Source organism: Seriola dumerili, unplaced genomic scaffold (genome assembly GCF_002260705.1).
Source record: "Seriola dumerili isolate Sdu_G_001 unplaced genomic scaffold, Sdu_1.0 BDQW01000149.1, whole genome shotgun sequence".
Taxonomy (NCBI): domain Eukaryota; kingdom Metazoa; phylum Chordata; class Actinopteri; order Carangiformes; family Carangidae; genus Seriola; species Seriola dumerili.
In genome coordinates, this window is record NW_019174404.1 from 9,035,451 (window position 1) to 9,051,107 (window position 15,657).

The following is a 15,657-nucleotide window of genomic DNA, read 5'->3' on the forward strand; positions in this document are numbered from 1 at the left end:
CCTGTTTGAATATGATTGGACGTTATTAGTCAGCTGGTAGCCAGTCAGCTGATGTTTGAGTGAAAGATGATGAAGCTTGAATGAAATAGCTGATGCCTGATCAGGTGATGCAAGTGCGACTTCAGTGCTCTGCCTGAACTAACACAATGCTCTATTAAAAGGATTGAGTATTGGCCAGATGTGACTAATCTAAATTAGATACTGTTTCCCTCCCTCTCTTTATGATAGGCTTGCGGATAAGGTAGCAGAGCATGGCTAACATTATTCCACAGCTTTGTCAAAGGGCAGTCTTCTATTGACTTATGATGATTAACTAATGCTCAAGTGAACACAGAGGGATAGACTGAATGCTATTTAGCATCTTCCTACTCATTAATTTTTTTCTTTCTACAGTTTGCTTATCTAGAAGTTCACAAACTTTGCCCACTGCTTCCCTCAATCACGTCTTCCAAACTTTCAGCCGACATCAATCTTTACGCTTTCCACCTCTTCGTCTTCACTTCTCTGTATTTCCACCCTGCCTGCAACCCCAAAATAAACCCAAACAGAATTATCAAAGGAGCCATGGATTAGGCGCTAAATGCTGGATGTGCTGAATAGAGAGCTTTGAAGTCTATAGGGCTTTGAGGCGAAGATGTCATCATTGGAATCTAAGTCTAATTTTCACTCCTTCATCATCCCAGCCTCAACACCTCTGTCCCTCCTGTAGATCAAGCATGCAAACTGCTGTAGGTTATTCACCTGTCTGCTCCTCATCCCCAAATTCCCTCCATTTGGTCCTTTCACAGTGTGGAAAAGATACCTGAAGCGTGCGTGCGTGCGTGCGTGCGTGCGTGCGTGCGTGCGTGCGTGCGTGCGTGCGTGCGTGCGTGCGTGCGTGCGTGCGTGGATTGTGGGGATCAGGCCACAAAATGCAGACAGATTAATTGAATGGTGGAATATTTCCACCCAAAGATGAATGAGTGATGAAAGGCAGGCTGGTGGCTAGGTAGGTTGCGTAGTCAGAGAGAAAACATTGATTTGTGCTGTGAGAGACCCATGCACAACTAGAGAATAATGGATATGCAGAAGAGGAAAAGCAAAATCCTTGGTACTAAGAGAAAGAGGAAAAGGAAGCGTGCTCAGTTTCCAGAACCTATGAATGGATACAGAAAGGAGGAGGTGTGGAAGGAGAGGGGAGGTGTTTTTGGCAGCCAAGAGCAGTGTTCAACTTTGTGCCCTCTGTGAAGCCTCCAAATACTCTGACTTGAAATGAAATGAGACAGAGGGTATCTGAGGTATGAAGAAAGGGAGAGCTTTGCTGTTATAAATGGTTAGCCATTACTTTGGTATGAGCTGTTTCACAATCATACATTATGGGAGGGTTAGAATCAAGTGAGATGAGGAGTGACGAGATGGGTAAAGACTGAGAGCTGGAGAGAGATGGCCGTGCCTGGTGTAACCACAGACTCCACCTTGCTTTGATACATTGCACTGAATGAACTGTTCCTCATTTCCATAAGCCCAGCAAGGCCGGCTAATAAGTGATTGGTATTCTCCTCCTGGCCTGGCCCCGCTCTTTGATAAGCCCTGCGCGCACACACAGCCAGAGAGCATGATCTCATTTCCTGTCTCCCCACCACCACAAACAAACGCCGTCAAAGGCACAATTGTTCTGCTTCTCTGAGCATTGTTGGTGGAACTGCTGTTGTTTCTCAGTTGTTCACACAGAAACAAACCACAATGCACACGCACACAAACCCATGCGACAATCAGCTCTGGGTGCCGAGGGTGTCTGCAAGAGTTCACCCCATGTATTGTGGTTTCACACACACTCACGCTCATAAACACACAGTGTCACAGACGTAGATATGCTCACAACAAAACCCGCCTGTGGAGTAGCGATAACTGGGGCTAAACAAAGGCCCTTTAATGTCAGTGTAAGCCCTTGTCCTGAAGGGGGCTTTGTGTGTATGTGTAAGTGTGTGTGTGTGTGTGTCGGTCTGTCTTTCTGTGTTTGCACACAAACTATGTCTGTATGTACTGTACGTGTTTCTCTGTAATCTGTGTTTGTTTGAAAAACTAAAAAAAACTTGAGTGACGAAAAGAGTATGTCCACCAAAGGTCCCAACAATCTTCTAATGCTGTAAATGAGCAGGGGGAATGGGAGAATACAGCAAAGATACAAAGAGAAAGAGACTGCTGAGAGTTTCCAAGTCAGCAAAACACAGTTTATGCATGTAATGTGGGTGCTGACAGTGTTTGATTAAACAGAGCTGTTAAATATGCATACTTTTTTTTGCATTTTTTCAACCCCAGAATGACTTGTTGCTCTCTGTTACTAGGCATGGGCAATCAGGCAGTGATGGAGAAAATAGAACTGTTAATTATAATCATCACAATTTTTACTTTTTTTTTTTTTTATTTTTGTGTTGAATCATTAATTGTTAAAAGCCTGCTAAATTTGAGTTTCCCTGTCAGCATTGATTGCTTCAAGGGCTCCTGGAGGGTGCAAAGCTCGGAAATTCAGCCAAAAAGCCATGGTGGTTCCCAGACGTGACTTTTTTTTAAGACCACAGTCTGGCGAGCAAGTGGAGTTGATGTAACAGCAGGAATATAGAGGATGAAAACTAGCTTTTTATAGTAGGTGCGGAGGAGGCTAGATAGTTTAGCAAGAGGAGGTGAAGAGAGGATAGTGTATTTGGCAATGAGGGCACTGTATCCATCCTACTCCTCTGGCTGTACTGAGTGGAGTTCCTGGCAGGCTCAATGGCCCTGCACCCTTCTGATAACTCACCCGCTTGGCTCCCTATTGTCTCTACATTCCAGTGGCTTAAAATGGAGGGCACCTTTTCTAACAGCATATCAACATCCATGAGAAGAATGCCTAACCCTCAGTATAGAGCAGGAAGCTGGGGAGGAGAGAGCGCTTTATTCTATCACTCTGATGATTTTGGCTTGACTTTTATTTACAGTGGAGTTGCACTTTGAACTGCATGGTTTTAATAGGATGAGGCGTTTCTTGATTGAGACTGAGGTGAAATGCTTGAAGTGCGTTCATTTGATGTGTGTTAGCGATTAAAATTTCCTTGAGTGATGTGTGTGAATAAAACTTGTGGTGACTGCTTGGCCAGACACGGCGCCTGCTCTGTGCCCTCTGCCCACACGTATGTGTGTGCATGCCTCTGTCATTAAAACACATCTGACACTGGTGCACCAGCCTCTACCCAGAAGCTCTTACTCCATGGGGGGGAGGGCTATAAAACCTGAGCCACACGCATGTAACCGCCTGCTCTAACCCTTTATCCCCAAGCAGCTAGAGTGGGAAAACTGTGAGAGTTTAGTGGCAGTGTTGGCCCCTCCTGTTCACATAGACTCACCCAGTACTGGAAAAACAAGATGTTCGTGACTTTTCCCCCCTCTGCTCTTGTGTCATCATCTCTCTAACCCTTTTTCTCTTTATTTCGCTTAGCTTTCCTCCATCAGGCCCTTGCTCGCTGTCAAGTGCAATTGTCATCAGCATATTCATGTCCACAGAGAATACCTTCCACTGTCACAGAGAGAGAAGTATTAGCAACACGGTGAGAGAAGGCCAGAGAGTAAAATATTAAATGTTCTTTCTGTGTCATTTTGGGATTTTTCAACCAGCAACCACCTTAGATCAGTCATACTTTTTGACATTTTGGGCTTGCTCTGTAATACATCTACTGTATGGCTTTTAATATATTCATGGCCTGTAGATCTGATGGGATTTGGACTGATGGAAGATCCTGTTGCCCCTGTAGCCTGTTAGGCTGCTGGGAACTGTCACATGTCCTACCTCCAGAGAAGCCTACATATAAATATAGGAACTTTTTAAACCTTGTAGGTGTAAAAAAAAAATTATATGCCAAATGACAGCAAGTATTTTTTTCAAATGTGGCACTGCAGTTGCTAGCAGGGAAGCTGTGTAACAACACACTGGACATTGTCACTATAGCCTCTGCACAATAGGTTAGAGGCTGTGTGTTTGTTTATGTGTGTTGTATAGGAGTGCCACAGCACCAGCACAATGCCCAGAGCTTGGGGTTCACCCTTGTCTGCAGTGGTGCTGTGATGCAGACAGACAGCCCTCTCCTGTGCTCCTTGAGGCTCTGTCTGTGTGTGTATATTTGTGGTTGTGATTACGTACGACTCAGAAGCAGGCCAGCATGCATCGTTGGTGGCTGACCTCCAAGGACAGGTGCCCCTGCATCCTTCAGTAGGCACACACACCCTCACAAAATAGCCCCTGCACCCGTTTCCTCGATTAGAGATAACCGAACAGACAGTTGCCTTGTGACAAAGAAACGCACGCATCAAGCCTGTGTAGCTGCATGCTGTGATCATCCGCAGGGACTCCATCTTCTCTGCAGCCACAGGGTGTGTCTTTCCTGCCAGAGACAGACAGGCTATGCATGCAGGCAAGCCCAGTGACAGGGACAAGGAAAACAACAGCCTGGAGTTTTTGACTGTCCTCACCAGGGTTAGTTTATATTGTTTAGGGGAATTACACCAACATCACTTTAAATTTGTAATCCCTCTGTAATTAAATGTGACTTCTCTGATGGCCTTTTGAATTTTGCAGAGGCATTGGTGCGGTGGAGTGCGTAAGCAGATGTGGCTATGTTTAAGAATTTAATGCAGGGGTGTCACGGCTCATTGTAACAGCTCAAGAGACGAACAGTTGTGCTTCTCTTTGTCAAGGAAAGCTTTCCACTGTGCCATTTGAATATTTCAGGTTTGGAAATTTAGCTTGAGTGAAAATGTCCCATTTTAACAGTGTCAGAGATCTCTTACCCTTCATGGTCCCCATTAGCCAGTGTGTGCAGTATTTAAACATGGGTGATTTGTTTACCATTTAATGTATCGCTGTGCTCCCTAGCTCTCCTCCTTTCCTTATGTTTTTATTTTGGCTGAAAATTGTGTTGGATTATTTCAACACATTTTCCCTTTATCCTGTTGGAAGCCAGTTTCAAGTGGAGAGGATTACGTCGGTAAATACGTTTCCTTTTGGTACAAAGCTCCCAAGCCACTCACCAGTGAAAGGGGGCCTTGATAAGAAAATTGTGTCAAGCAAACTACCTCACGTCACAACTTGCCTCCCCTTTAACACCCTCTCCACTCCATTTTCTCCTTGTTTCCTCTCCACCATTCCCACCCAGACTAATTCCGGGTAGTTACTTTTCTTTTTTCTGTTCAGGACTATTTTGACATCAAGTGTGGATGATGAAGTAGGGGTAAGCCAACCCCAGTGTGGCCTGTATATGTCTTAATATCACATCAGACAGAAAAAAAACTTTAAAATGTATCCGTTAGAAAGCCTGTATATGATTTGAACACTCTTCTTCCTTGTTAATATTTTATAAACTCAAGTGCTAAGTAATGCCAAAGTGTGGAGAATAAAAAGCAAACCATGTTGCTGATTTTGCTATGTTGCAGGTGATTTGTGAAACTCGCTATATTTGATTCTTGATTCTTCAGTTTCATCGGATACATACCAGTGCAGCGTATAGTGTTTCTTAGAATTTATCCTGAAAACTTGCTCCTAAATTCAACAAGTGAGAGACTGTTATTTCCTTGAATATAAAATTGCATATAGATCACATTATAGGCTGAATTGTAAACACATTTCCCATTTACAAAACCTTGGACCAAGGAGTTGTTTTCCTGAGCTAATGCAAAATGACAAAAACATGACATATGGCTCAATGTTTTTTAGCCCTATCTGTGCATCTAAACCTGCGCCATCACATTTATGAATATTTTAAATAATAAATCCAATCCCATACAGCTACGCTTGGACTGTTGGTAGCAGGTGCTTCCACCAAGTACGGCACATCCACTCTAAAAGGCATAGAGCGGGCACAAACTCAAAGTCTGCTCGCCAATTCATCTGTACCGTTTGTGTTGATAAGGCACCGGCCTGACATCTGCAGACTGCTGCTAGCTAGCATTAGCTACCTGGCAGGAACAGACTGAATAAAATAGAATCCACACAGCTTCAAATCTCATATCCACAGATGATATCTCTTCAACAAACACAGAGCACAGATCACATCAGTCTTTTTTCAGTTTGTCCTTCTCGTAGATGTGATCTCTAGGTTTGCTACAAGATAGCCACAGTCCGCTTACCATTCCGTGTTGCGACAGTCCCATAAACTGCAATGTAGAGCAGCTTAAATAGGGTGTGATTATTCGCATCACAGTTTATGGGACTATCGTGACTCATGGCGGCTCTGTGTTACTTTTTAAAAAACAAAAATCCTTTTGTGCACATTGTAAAAACGAATTTTCCACATACACATCATACAGCTCTAAATGAACCATTAGCTACAAGTACCCACTGCATACACATAACATTTAGCACAGATGTACATGTTTACTGAGAAAAGGTGCAACTGCGTCCAAATAAAATTATGTAATTAATCGAAAAATCTATTTTCTTTTTTTTTCTTTTTTTTTTTTACCCAGCCCTAGTGGGGGTCACCCATCATCTTTGTTCTTGAAAGGCATAAAGTGACATGCTGATGTAGTAGATTGGCATGATGTATGTAGTTGAGGCAGCAGTCTTTGGAAGTTCACAGAAAGTGGAATCTGTATATATATACAGTATACATATATGTGTATATGTGTGTGTGTGTGTGTGTGTGTGTGTGTGTGTGTGTGCGCGTACGCGTGCGTGCGTGCAAAATACTGCCTATGGTCACTGTGGTCTGACTCTGCTTTCAGCCATAGGCTCACCAGTTTATTTCTCTCTCTGTATCTGCAGTATAACTTTGTGGGGAGAATCCTTGGCCCTCGGGGACTCACAGCCAAACAGTTGGAAGCAGAGACAGGATGCAAAATCATGGTGCGAGGCAAGAGCTCCATGAGAGACAAGAAGAAGGTAAGTTCATCAGGATGGCAGTGTGCCCAGTGTTAATGTGTTTTATCTCTTGATAACAATGTTACTCAGTAGATTCCACTCACAAATAAAAAGACCTACATTTATTTTGCCAAACCAGCACACACCAAAGCTCACCTCTTTCACTCTCCACAAGGATCTGTCTAGAAATATTACACAATAATGTGAAACTTGGTGGGACTGCTGTCACGCAATAACAGCCCTGTAGAAACATGAGGCAGACACACGTTGAGTTGATGCCTGGTGGCTGCATTCTGACACTTGATAGGGCTGTTTGCACAAAGCTGTGCAGTGGAAAGTACAGAAAGCAGTAGTAAGGAGACAGCCAAGGCCAGGGAGCTGCCTCTATTTCTGGACCTGCTGAGCCGAGGTTGGAGACATAAAAGGCTAATGCTGTGGGTCAACATATCCCATAACCCAAGGGGTGAACTTAGGTAAAAACCTATTTGCATTATTTTACTAGGAAAATGTGTATTTGCACAAACTTTTGTACAATGTTTTGGCCTGAACCAGCCACAACATTTGAAAGTCCAGACTGACTGTGTTGCACAGTAATGTTGAAGAAAGTCTGTCAGACTGCTTTTGGTCGTCCTGTATCGCAGTACTGTCAGGTCAGCCTCGCAGTAGTAAGTCTTTTAAGCCTACAGAGTTGACTCATGGCATGTTTCAGCCTAAATATTGAATTTTGATACACGATACGATTACGATTAAAGCAGATAATTGAAAAATGAAAACCTGAACTTTGAATACAAAAAACTTGCATGCTTTCCCAAGGCGTTCCAAAGTGTGTCAGATCAGATTTGTTGATGTTCTCTGAAGTTTCTTTGAGGACAAATTGACAGTTTTTATTTCAAGCATCTGTGCATGTTTCGCCCATGAGCTTTAGCCGTGCTATTATGGCTGCCTTTGGCTGATTTTATTTTTATTTTTTCTTCATTGAGTGACACCTTTTGGAGTTGAATTTTTTGAATCTTATTTTTTCCCTTTGTCTGAACCTCCCAGTTGCCCACATTTGCTAGGCAGTGGTGCTATATTACAATGCATTATATTACAAGTCTGAGAAATGTAAGTGTATTTCATCCCTCTTGGTATGGGAATCACCTTCTCCACACACACACACGCACGCACGCACGCACACACGCACGCACACACACACACACACACACACAGTCCACAATTTATTGTAACTGAAACAGGGTTCGTACACACAGATGCACAGAGATTTTCAGCTGAGTCATAATCTTAGAAGCTCCAGTTTGCTGCAGGGCTAACATTTTCTTCCCTCTTTCTTTTTTATGGCTCCTCCATTCGTATTTTAATTTCTATCTCTTCTCATTTCCCTTGGAGTGTGTTCATTATCACAGAACAAGATGAAGACATTCTGCTATGGTTCTTTCTTTGGAATTAGATCCAGAAGTAGTTAAATGGGAGTGAACACGCTCAAGCATGTACAAACCCGCATGCACGCACACACACACTTTAGAACTTCTTAGCTCATTACATGAATCTATGATTACCTTCATAATCTCTTACTATCTTAAAACTTAATGACATGTGCCAGTTTGTTATGCTGTGTGGCGCAGTGACGGGACCTGTGAAAGGCCCTGCACAATTAGTACACCAACAAAGGCCCAATACAGTTAAACATTTATACAAAAATACAGATGAGTGCTTTGTAGAAGGTACGAAGTTAATGTGAACATTTTAAAGCAGCCAAACTGATTTTCTACACACAACCATATAATTAAATTATTATTGTTTATTGTTTATTTATTAATTATTGTCCTCCATTAAAATTATGTTTTCCTTTCTCACCACGTCCCTTACCTTATAGTCCTCTGGTGTGTGGTTTAGATATTTACAGTAACGTTGGGTTATGCTGGGGAAAAGATTATGGGAAAAAAACAGACACTTTTTACATCCTCTGCTGTTTCCACTGTTAATAAATCACAAGAATCACTATCAGGATAGCTCGCTGTACCCCAAAACATTTTGGATGGCCCGGGTGTGTCATAACTGTGGCTCAGTTGCAGACAAAGCCACAGCTGTAGCCTCCAGTCACTGCATCCTCAACCTCAGTATTTTCAGCTTGATGCCCTGTGGCAGCAGAGGAAGCCGCGGCAGCAGCTTAGCCAGTGTGTTTATTCAGGATCCATTAGCGGCAGCGTTTTTATGCTCTCAATAATTCAGCTGGTTGCTCCCTCCTGGGCCGCACTGCCTGACGGGGAGTCAGCTCACTGGAGCTACGCAGTGGTAGAGAGGGAGAGAGAAAGAAGCAGAGTAAAATAAAGAACAATGGCAGGGGAAGAAAAGCAGATCAAGTAGAAAATAAGGAGGAAAGAAGCAGGTGAAGAGAAAAATGTGGTTCTTCACACTTTGATCATACAACACCAAGTATAATTCTTATAATTGGTCACTTTCATTTTAACTCCATCCCTTTCAAATTATTTTAATACCAAGTATTTAATGACTCAGAGATTTTAATTGTTTTTGTAAAAAAAAAAAAAAAAAAATTTTACACAATACAGCTTACATTGTACATCCAGCCCACACTTTCCCTTCATTACAGATTTCCTTTGATTGTATCCTTATAATATTTTGTGTGCAGATTATTTTGGCTTTTGTCATTTAATTCTGCTTGCATGTGCTGTTCAGGCCTGCTGCCACTGATTCTGTTTAAACAAGCCTTTGCTTTGTTAAACTCGGTCATATAAATTATTTTCTCCATAGATGGTTTTTCTTATTCTAGATTTACTGATGATATTAAAATTTGAATGACTATTTACTACTACTGCAGTTGCTTGTAAAATTTTAACACATTGTCGTTTTTAACTAAGATGAAACAACAGTCATTAGTTACCATTAGCATCACATAAGTCTTAGTGACTGTAGTGCTGTCACAGGAACTGTATGTTAAGGCAAACAAACGCTATGCTCAATTGACAAGGTATATGAATTTAAGAGAGTAGATAGAGCTATTTATCTTAGAATATGGAGAGAATCTAGCAGCAATGTATTTTTTTGTTTATTGATATGACATTCATAATCATGAGCATGAAAATGGTAAAATCACTAAACCCACGTGTGTGTATGTGTGTGGGTGGGACTTGATGTTCGACTTAAATCAAAGGAGGCAGGAGAGACTAACGCAGGATAATAACCTGTCCCCAGACTGCACGTCACACTCTGATCAAACAAGACTGAATGTAAGGTGTCTGTGAGAGTGACTGAGTAAGTACAAGTACATTGCTGTGACTTCTCTGATGGAGACTTATGGACATCCTTATTTTTTTGACACATTAGTTGAGATGGGATGGATGTTTATGACACCACTAAACTAAACCCTCTCCCAGTTTCTTGTAGTTGAGTTATTTTTTTTCTTGTTTTGTTGTTAAATCTTGAGCAGTTTTCAGATGCTGCCCAAAGGGACAAAGCTTGCGAATAATGTCCTTTTTGATGATTATTGTCTAAACTGTTGGAAGGAAGAGGAACTCCTTCTGGAGCCTGATTCCACTTAAACTTTCATCTAATGTGGCAGCTTGAGTCTCCCCGGTTTTCACTTTTACAGTCATGCTTAATGCAAAACAACAGCAGGAACAACAGCAATTAAATTACAGACACATTATATCGACCACTGCATAGACAGAATAAGGATTTCCCTCGCTTTTGCAAAAACAATTCCCTAATTCTATTTTGGCCTTCACACAGTGTGAGATTACAGATGTCACCACAGACAGCTGTTTTACTTTGAGCCACACTAAATGTCCTTTCAGACTTGCACTTTGAGAAATGCTCTATATCAAATAAATTTGCTTTGATTAGTTTTTTTGCTGATTGCCCCAACACATAATAGCTAAAATTGTGGTATCAGCATGGTCACTGAGAGAACAGTATAGGCCCCCACCTCCAGCTATATTTAACTTCTGACAGCCAATACACAGTGCCACAGCACATCTCCCACGTTTCATTGCTTAAGAACTAATATGTGACATTGGCAGTCAATATGTTGAACTTGATTGGCCTGTTGGCACTGCAGCAAGCCTGCTTGTTTTGTTTAAAGTTTAAGCTGACTTTTTTTTCTCTCATTTCTTTGTGACAAATTACTTGACACAGCACAACTAAAAGCTTGTTTCTTCTTTATTAAGAATTTAGAGGGTGCTATTACGTTGATGAGAAAAGCAGAGAAATGTCCAGGTATTACTTTTGGTGCCTAGATTTTATTGGCTGCAAATGGCTAGAGAGGGCAATAGGAAAATGCGATGGTTCAGGACATTGAGGATGGCAAATAGCAGGAGGTGTAGCAACAGCAGCAGTAAGGTTTATTGGTGCTACAATTAATTTAATTACTTCTGTTGAGATATACTGTAGTATGGTTCCTTTTTCCACACAGAGCTAAAAATCCTGACATTTAGCTGACCTGTTCAGGATGGCATACTGTTGTAAAAGTAATCTAACCCAATGCAATCATCAGAGTTCACTAAAATCATCAAGCCTTATTAAGTTGTGTGTTATTTCAATTCTTAACAGCCTTTTCCTCAGTGAATGCATTCATGTTTAAGTTATTCTGTCTTACTTGGAAAATCAATTCAGTTTTGATCTGTTTCATATTATTTCACATTTCTTTATCAGCGTTGATCGTTCTTCCTCTTCAGTTGCGCTTGTCCTCTCTTGTCCTTCAATGCCCCTGCAGTTCCCTACTGCACCTGTTTTGTCTGCTGGCATTTAGCCTCAGTTGCGTTGACCCCAGTTGGGAACGTCTGATCGAAGAAGAAGGGACTGTTCAGAGTGGGAGAGTTGAAACAGTGAAAATAGTTTAATTTATGAGTGTTAAAGAGCAACATAGCCAGGACAAAATTGTGGCACCACATAATCCAAAATCCTATTGAAGCAGCAGTGTGGTATATTAAGTAGGGCTGACCTTCAGCCTCAACACCAAGGATTGAAAGCTCTGTGTCTGCAAATGTGCACCCTGTTATGTGCCCTTGCAATAAATCCCTTTCAGCTTCAGGGGTATACCTGACCCTGTAGTGTGACTTCCCTCAGGCGAAACAATGATACTAACAGAATCAATAACATAAAGAAAAGTGAACATGAAAACAGCCAAGTTGCACTGCCACTCTTTTAAGTACAACCTAAAAAAGGGAGGGCAGAGCTAGCAGAAAAAGAGTCCTATATTTTTGTAACCTTTTTGTATGTGGTTTCATCCATGTTGAAAATTGAGGCCTTAAAGTTTATTGGTCTCAATCCGAGGGGTGTGAAAGCCAGCAGGCAAACAGGTGTTCTAACCAACACGCAATCTTATCCCTCTGAACCTATTCTTAGATGTCGTCTCTAGATGCAGTGTCCGTGCTATTTATTCATGCTACATATTTTGCCAAAACCGATTACCCTGGTATGTGGTCATTGCCATGGCATTTGATGTCGGCCAGCGTGGACATTATCTTCAAAGGCTTTCCCAGTATTCCCTTTAGCACTTGCCTCACCTCCTGTCTCTTTTGTCACCCTCCCACCCTGCCTCCCCCCTCCACCCTTCCCCCTGTTTGTCATGCTGTCACTTTCTCTCAGAGGGCACACACTGACCTTGTTCACAGGCAGTCATGCTGGTGTGAGGTGTGTGCGTGTGTGTGTGTATGTGCATGCGTGAGGTGTGTTATTCCTCTTTTCCCAGATCTCTTTGACTACAATCTAACCAAATCAGAATCTGCCAGGGCGAACACAGACACGTGATTGACTAATCTTGTTGGGTTCAACTTCAGCAACAGTCTTGTCAGTATGTACTGTGTCTACCATGTGTTATTATACAGTGACCAGCATGCAGAAGCAGCCCTCGTGGCCTGTCTTTCTGTGTCCTCTCTAGAAAATGCTGAGTCACCTTCCAATCCCCATGTCCCCTAATAGGCCATAAGCAAACAGCCATGGTGAAATAATGGCCTGACAGCTGAAACTAGGCCCTCCCCCTGTGTGGAAAAGGGGAAAACGAGAGTGGAATATTGAACTTTCTTGTGTGCGTGTGTGTGCGTGTGTGCGTGCGTGCGCGCGTGCGCGCGCGTGTGTGTCCGCGCGTGTTTGTCTGTTGTAAAAGAGCAGTGCCATGGCAACAGCTCTCTGTGGAGTAGAAAGCAGGTGGGTGGCACTCAGCTCAAGCTCTAAGCCCTGCGTGTGTGTGCGTGTGCGCGTGTGCATGCACGCTCCCTCTCACTTTGTGGTGCTGGTTGAGTGTACTGAAATCATGTCAGGTAGACCCCCCGTAGAGCGCTGCAATGCATTGTTTGTAATTAGACACCCTCACAGTAGCTCACTACTCAAAAATGAGCAGTGATCTGAAGTTGAGGTGGTTTGTATGGGCGGGGTAAACGACACAGTGCTCATCAACAGTCTGCACAAACCTGCGCCAACAGCAGGAGGGGAGAAACCTGGGACACAGTTGACTTTTCGAAACTCTGACCTCCTTTGGAAAACGAAATCACAAATTTGATGTTTAAACATTTTAGAATTATATTCGTTTTGACGTTCCTGTTTTGTTTTTGTGAAATTTGTCAAATATTTGTCAAACACAATAATCCTGTTTTGATGATTTAATATGGTGTCATACATCAGAGAATCCGAGGTTGTGTCTTTTTCAGACAACCTAGACCTCAACTCCTCACCTCAGGGGGAAGTCAGCTTTAAAACCGCTGGCTGTCATGGTTGCACAGTGACATGTGATACAACCTCAAAAGCCTTTTAGAGCGTTCTCAGTGTGTCTTCGCTGCATTTACCATCAGCGGGGCAACCAGAAGAGGGAGGAAAGGAGCTATGCTAAATGGAGAAAAATATATATGGATAAAAAAAACTTCTACCAATGTGAAGCTACTCCATATTTGTATCTACATATCCCATTTTACCTTTTCACAAGAGTGAGGTGTGACTGGGCTTTTCTTAAAAGCGCCTGAAAAACGTGCGCATTGTGCACCATTTCCAAAACTCAGCATCCCCAGTTCAAATCTTGAAACGGCTTCACATGTAACTGTGTTGAAAGGCTATTGAGCAGTGATGGTTGGTTTTCAATACAGCCCATTTTGCCTTTGATGTAGCGCTAGTGCTACAATTTGGCACTCTGAGTGCTTTGGTGCTGCCTTTTCAGGAGAAAAAAAACAACTCCCTCAGAGAGCTATTGTTACTTAGACAGTATTGTCCACACAAATACAAGTAAGAGACAGAGGCACACACTTGTGTACCTTCACTCACAATCCTGCGGCACTTTGAACTATCACATGCATTCCTACTAGTTAAGTTGGTTTGGTTTAAAAATCCCCATCCATCTCTCTCTGATCTCTCCATCCATCCATCTTTCACTGATATTAATTGCTGCAGGGCTAGCTGTCGTCTTTGTCTTTGTGAAGCGAGGGATCTATTAAAGAAAGGTGTCCTTTCAAAGTTAAAACTAAATAGCTGACTAAAGGGCCACTCCTGTCATTCTGCTTCTCTTTACAGGGCCCTGTCGTCCTCTGTGTATGCCTGGCTCTCGCCTGCTCTTCCTCTGATATGCTATGTTACTGCACTGGAGCTCCAGCACACCCACACTGTTATTTTCACTCACAGTCTCTCTCACTCTCCCTCTTTCTCTGTCCAGGAGGAGCAGAACAGAGGGAAGCCAAACTGGGAACACCTAAATGAAGATCTTCATGTCCTGATCACAGTGGAAGACACACAGGCCAGAGCTGAGATCAAGATGAGAAGAGCAGTGGAGGAGGTCAAGAAGCTCCTCGTACCTGCTGTGAGTATATACCCTGCACTTGGTCATATACAGACTTCATTTATGCAAAAGTAGCACCCCTTTGACCTAATAAGATAAATAGATTACAGGGCAGTTGACATAAAGGACATGGTTTAACTCTGATTTAAGTGCAGTAATGCTGAGAGAAACATCTCAACTGTCTTAGTCCAAACAACAGGATAATGGGGCTACATATGGCACAACACCTCTATCCCACTGTTAGCATCCTGTTTACTTCCATATATAGACCAGGGGAACAGGTTGGCTGTACCCCCAGCAGAGTGGAAAAACATAGCTAGCTGCACACACCTCCTGTGAGTGCCACGTTTCATCTCCGCATCCCCTCTGCCCCAACTTCCTCATACACTGCCACTGGTGATTTCTGCTGGTAGATTTTTGGCATGCAATGTGTATTTTCCCTGTTAACTGTGGAGACCAGGTGGACAGGGCAGCTGAAGGCCCAGATTTGCCATCAGGTGGCAATGCACAGGGCTTGGTGGTCTGCGGAAATGAGACCAGCCGATGCCAGGCATGCAAGGTTAAACAAGGGATGTGGTGTCATTTGAATGGTAATGTTGTTAAGCTGCTTTCCTTCGTGCACTTTATCCTGTAAATGCAGAACTATGCTTACATGTGTGCTTTGCATTTACATTCTTTCACTTTGGGAGAAATAAATGCAGCAAGGAGGATGTTTGCCCTAAATATAGCTCCATCACAGTACAATTCATCAGCCTGTAATTTTTCAGTAGCAGAATTATGATGCTTTTTACAACCACTGGGCCAGTGAACACCCAAAGAAAGACAACCCCCTTTAATTATAAACAAATATACAATGATTAGAGGAGAGCAGGAAGACTGAGCAGTGACATTGTGGAATGATGGCACATGTATATGACACTGTAAGAGTTCAATCTGAATCTGTAAGAAAGCGCCTTAAAGGGATAATCTGTATCTGTTCACATGGAAATGTAGGCTAACTTTACTATGGCTATATCTA

At 42.6% G+C, this 15,657-nt stretch overlaps 1 protein-coding gene across 4 annotated transcripts in view; it reads left to right on the plus strand.

Moving 5' to 3' along the window:
- LOC111226201 (protein quaking-A) overlaps nucleotides 1-15,657 on the plus strand; it is a 72,812-nt gene that overhangs the window by 31,989 nt on the left and 25,166 nt on the right. For all 4 annotated transcript variants that reach the window (XM_022751315.1, XM_022751317.1, XM_022751314.1 and 1 more), the window contains exons 3-4: nucleotides 6,770-6,886; nucleotides 14,517-14,660. In XM_022751315.1, coding sequence (XP_022607036.1) covers nucleotides 6,770-6,886; nucleotides 14,517-14,660 — 261 coding nt within the window. The remainder of the gene's footprint in view (nucleotides 1-6,769; nucleotides 6,887-14,516; nucleotides 14,661-15,657) is intronic.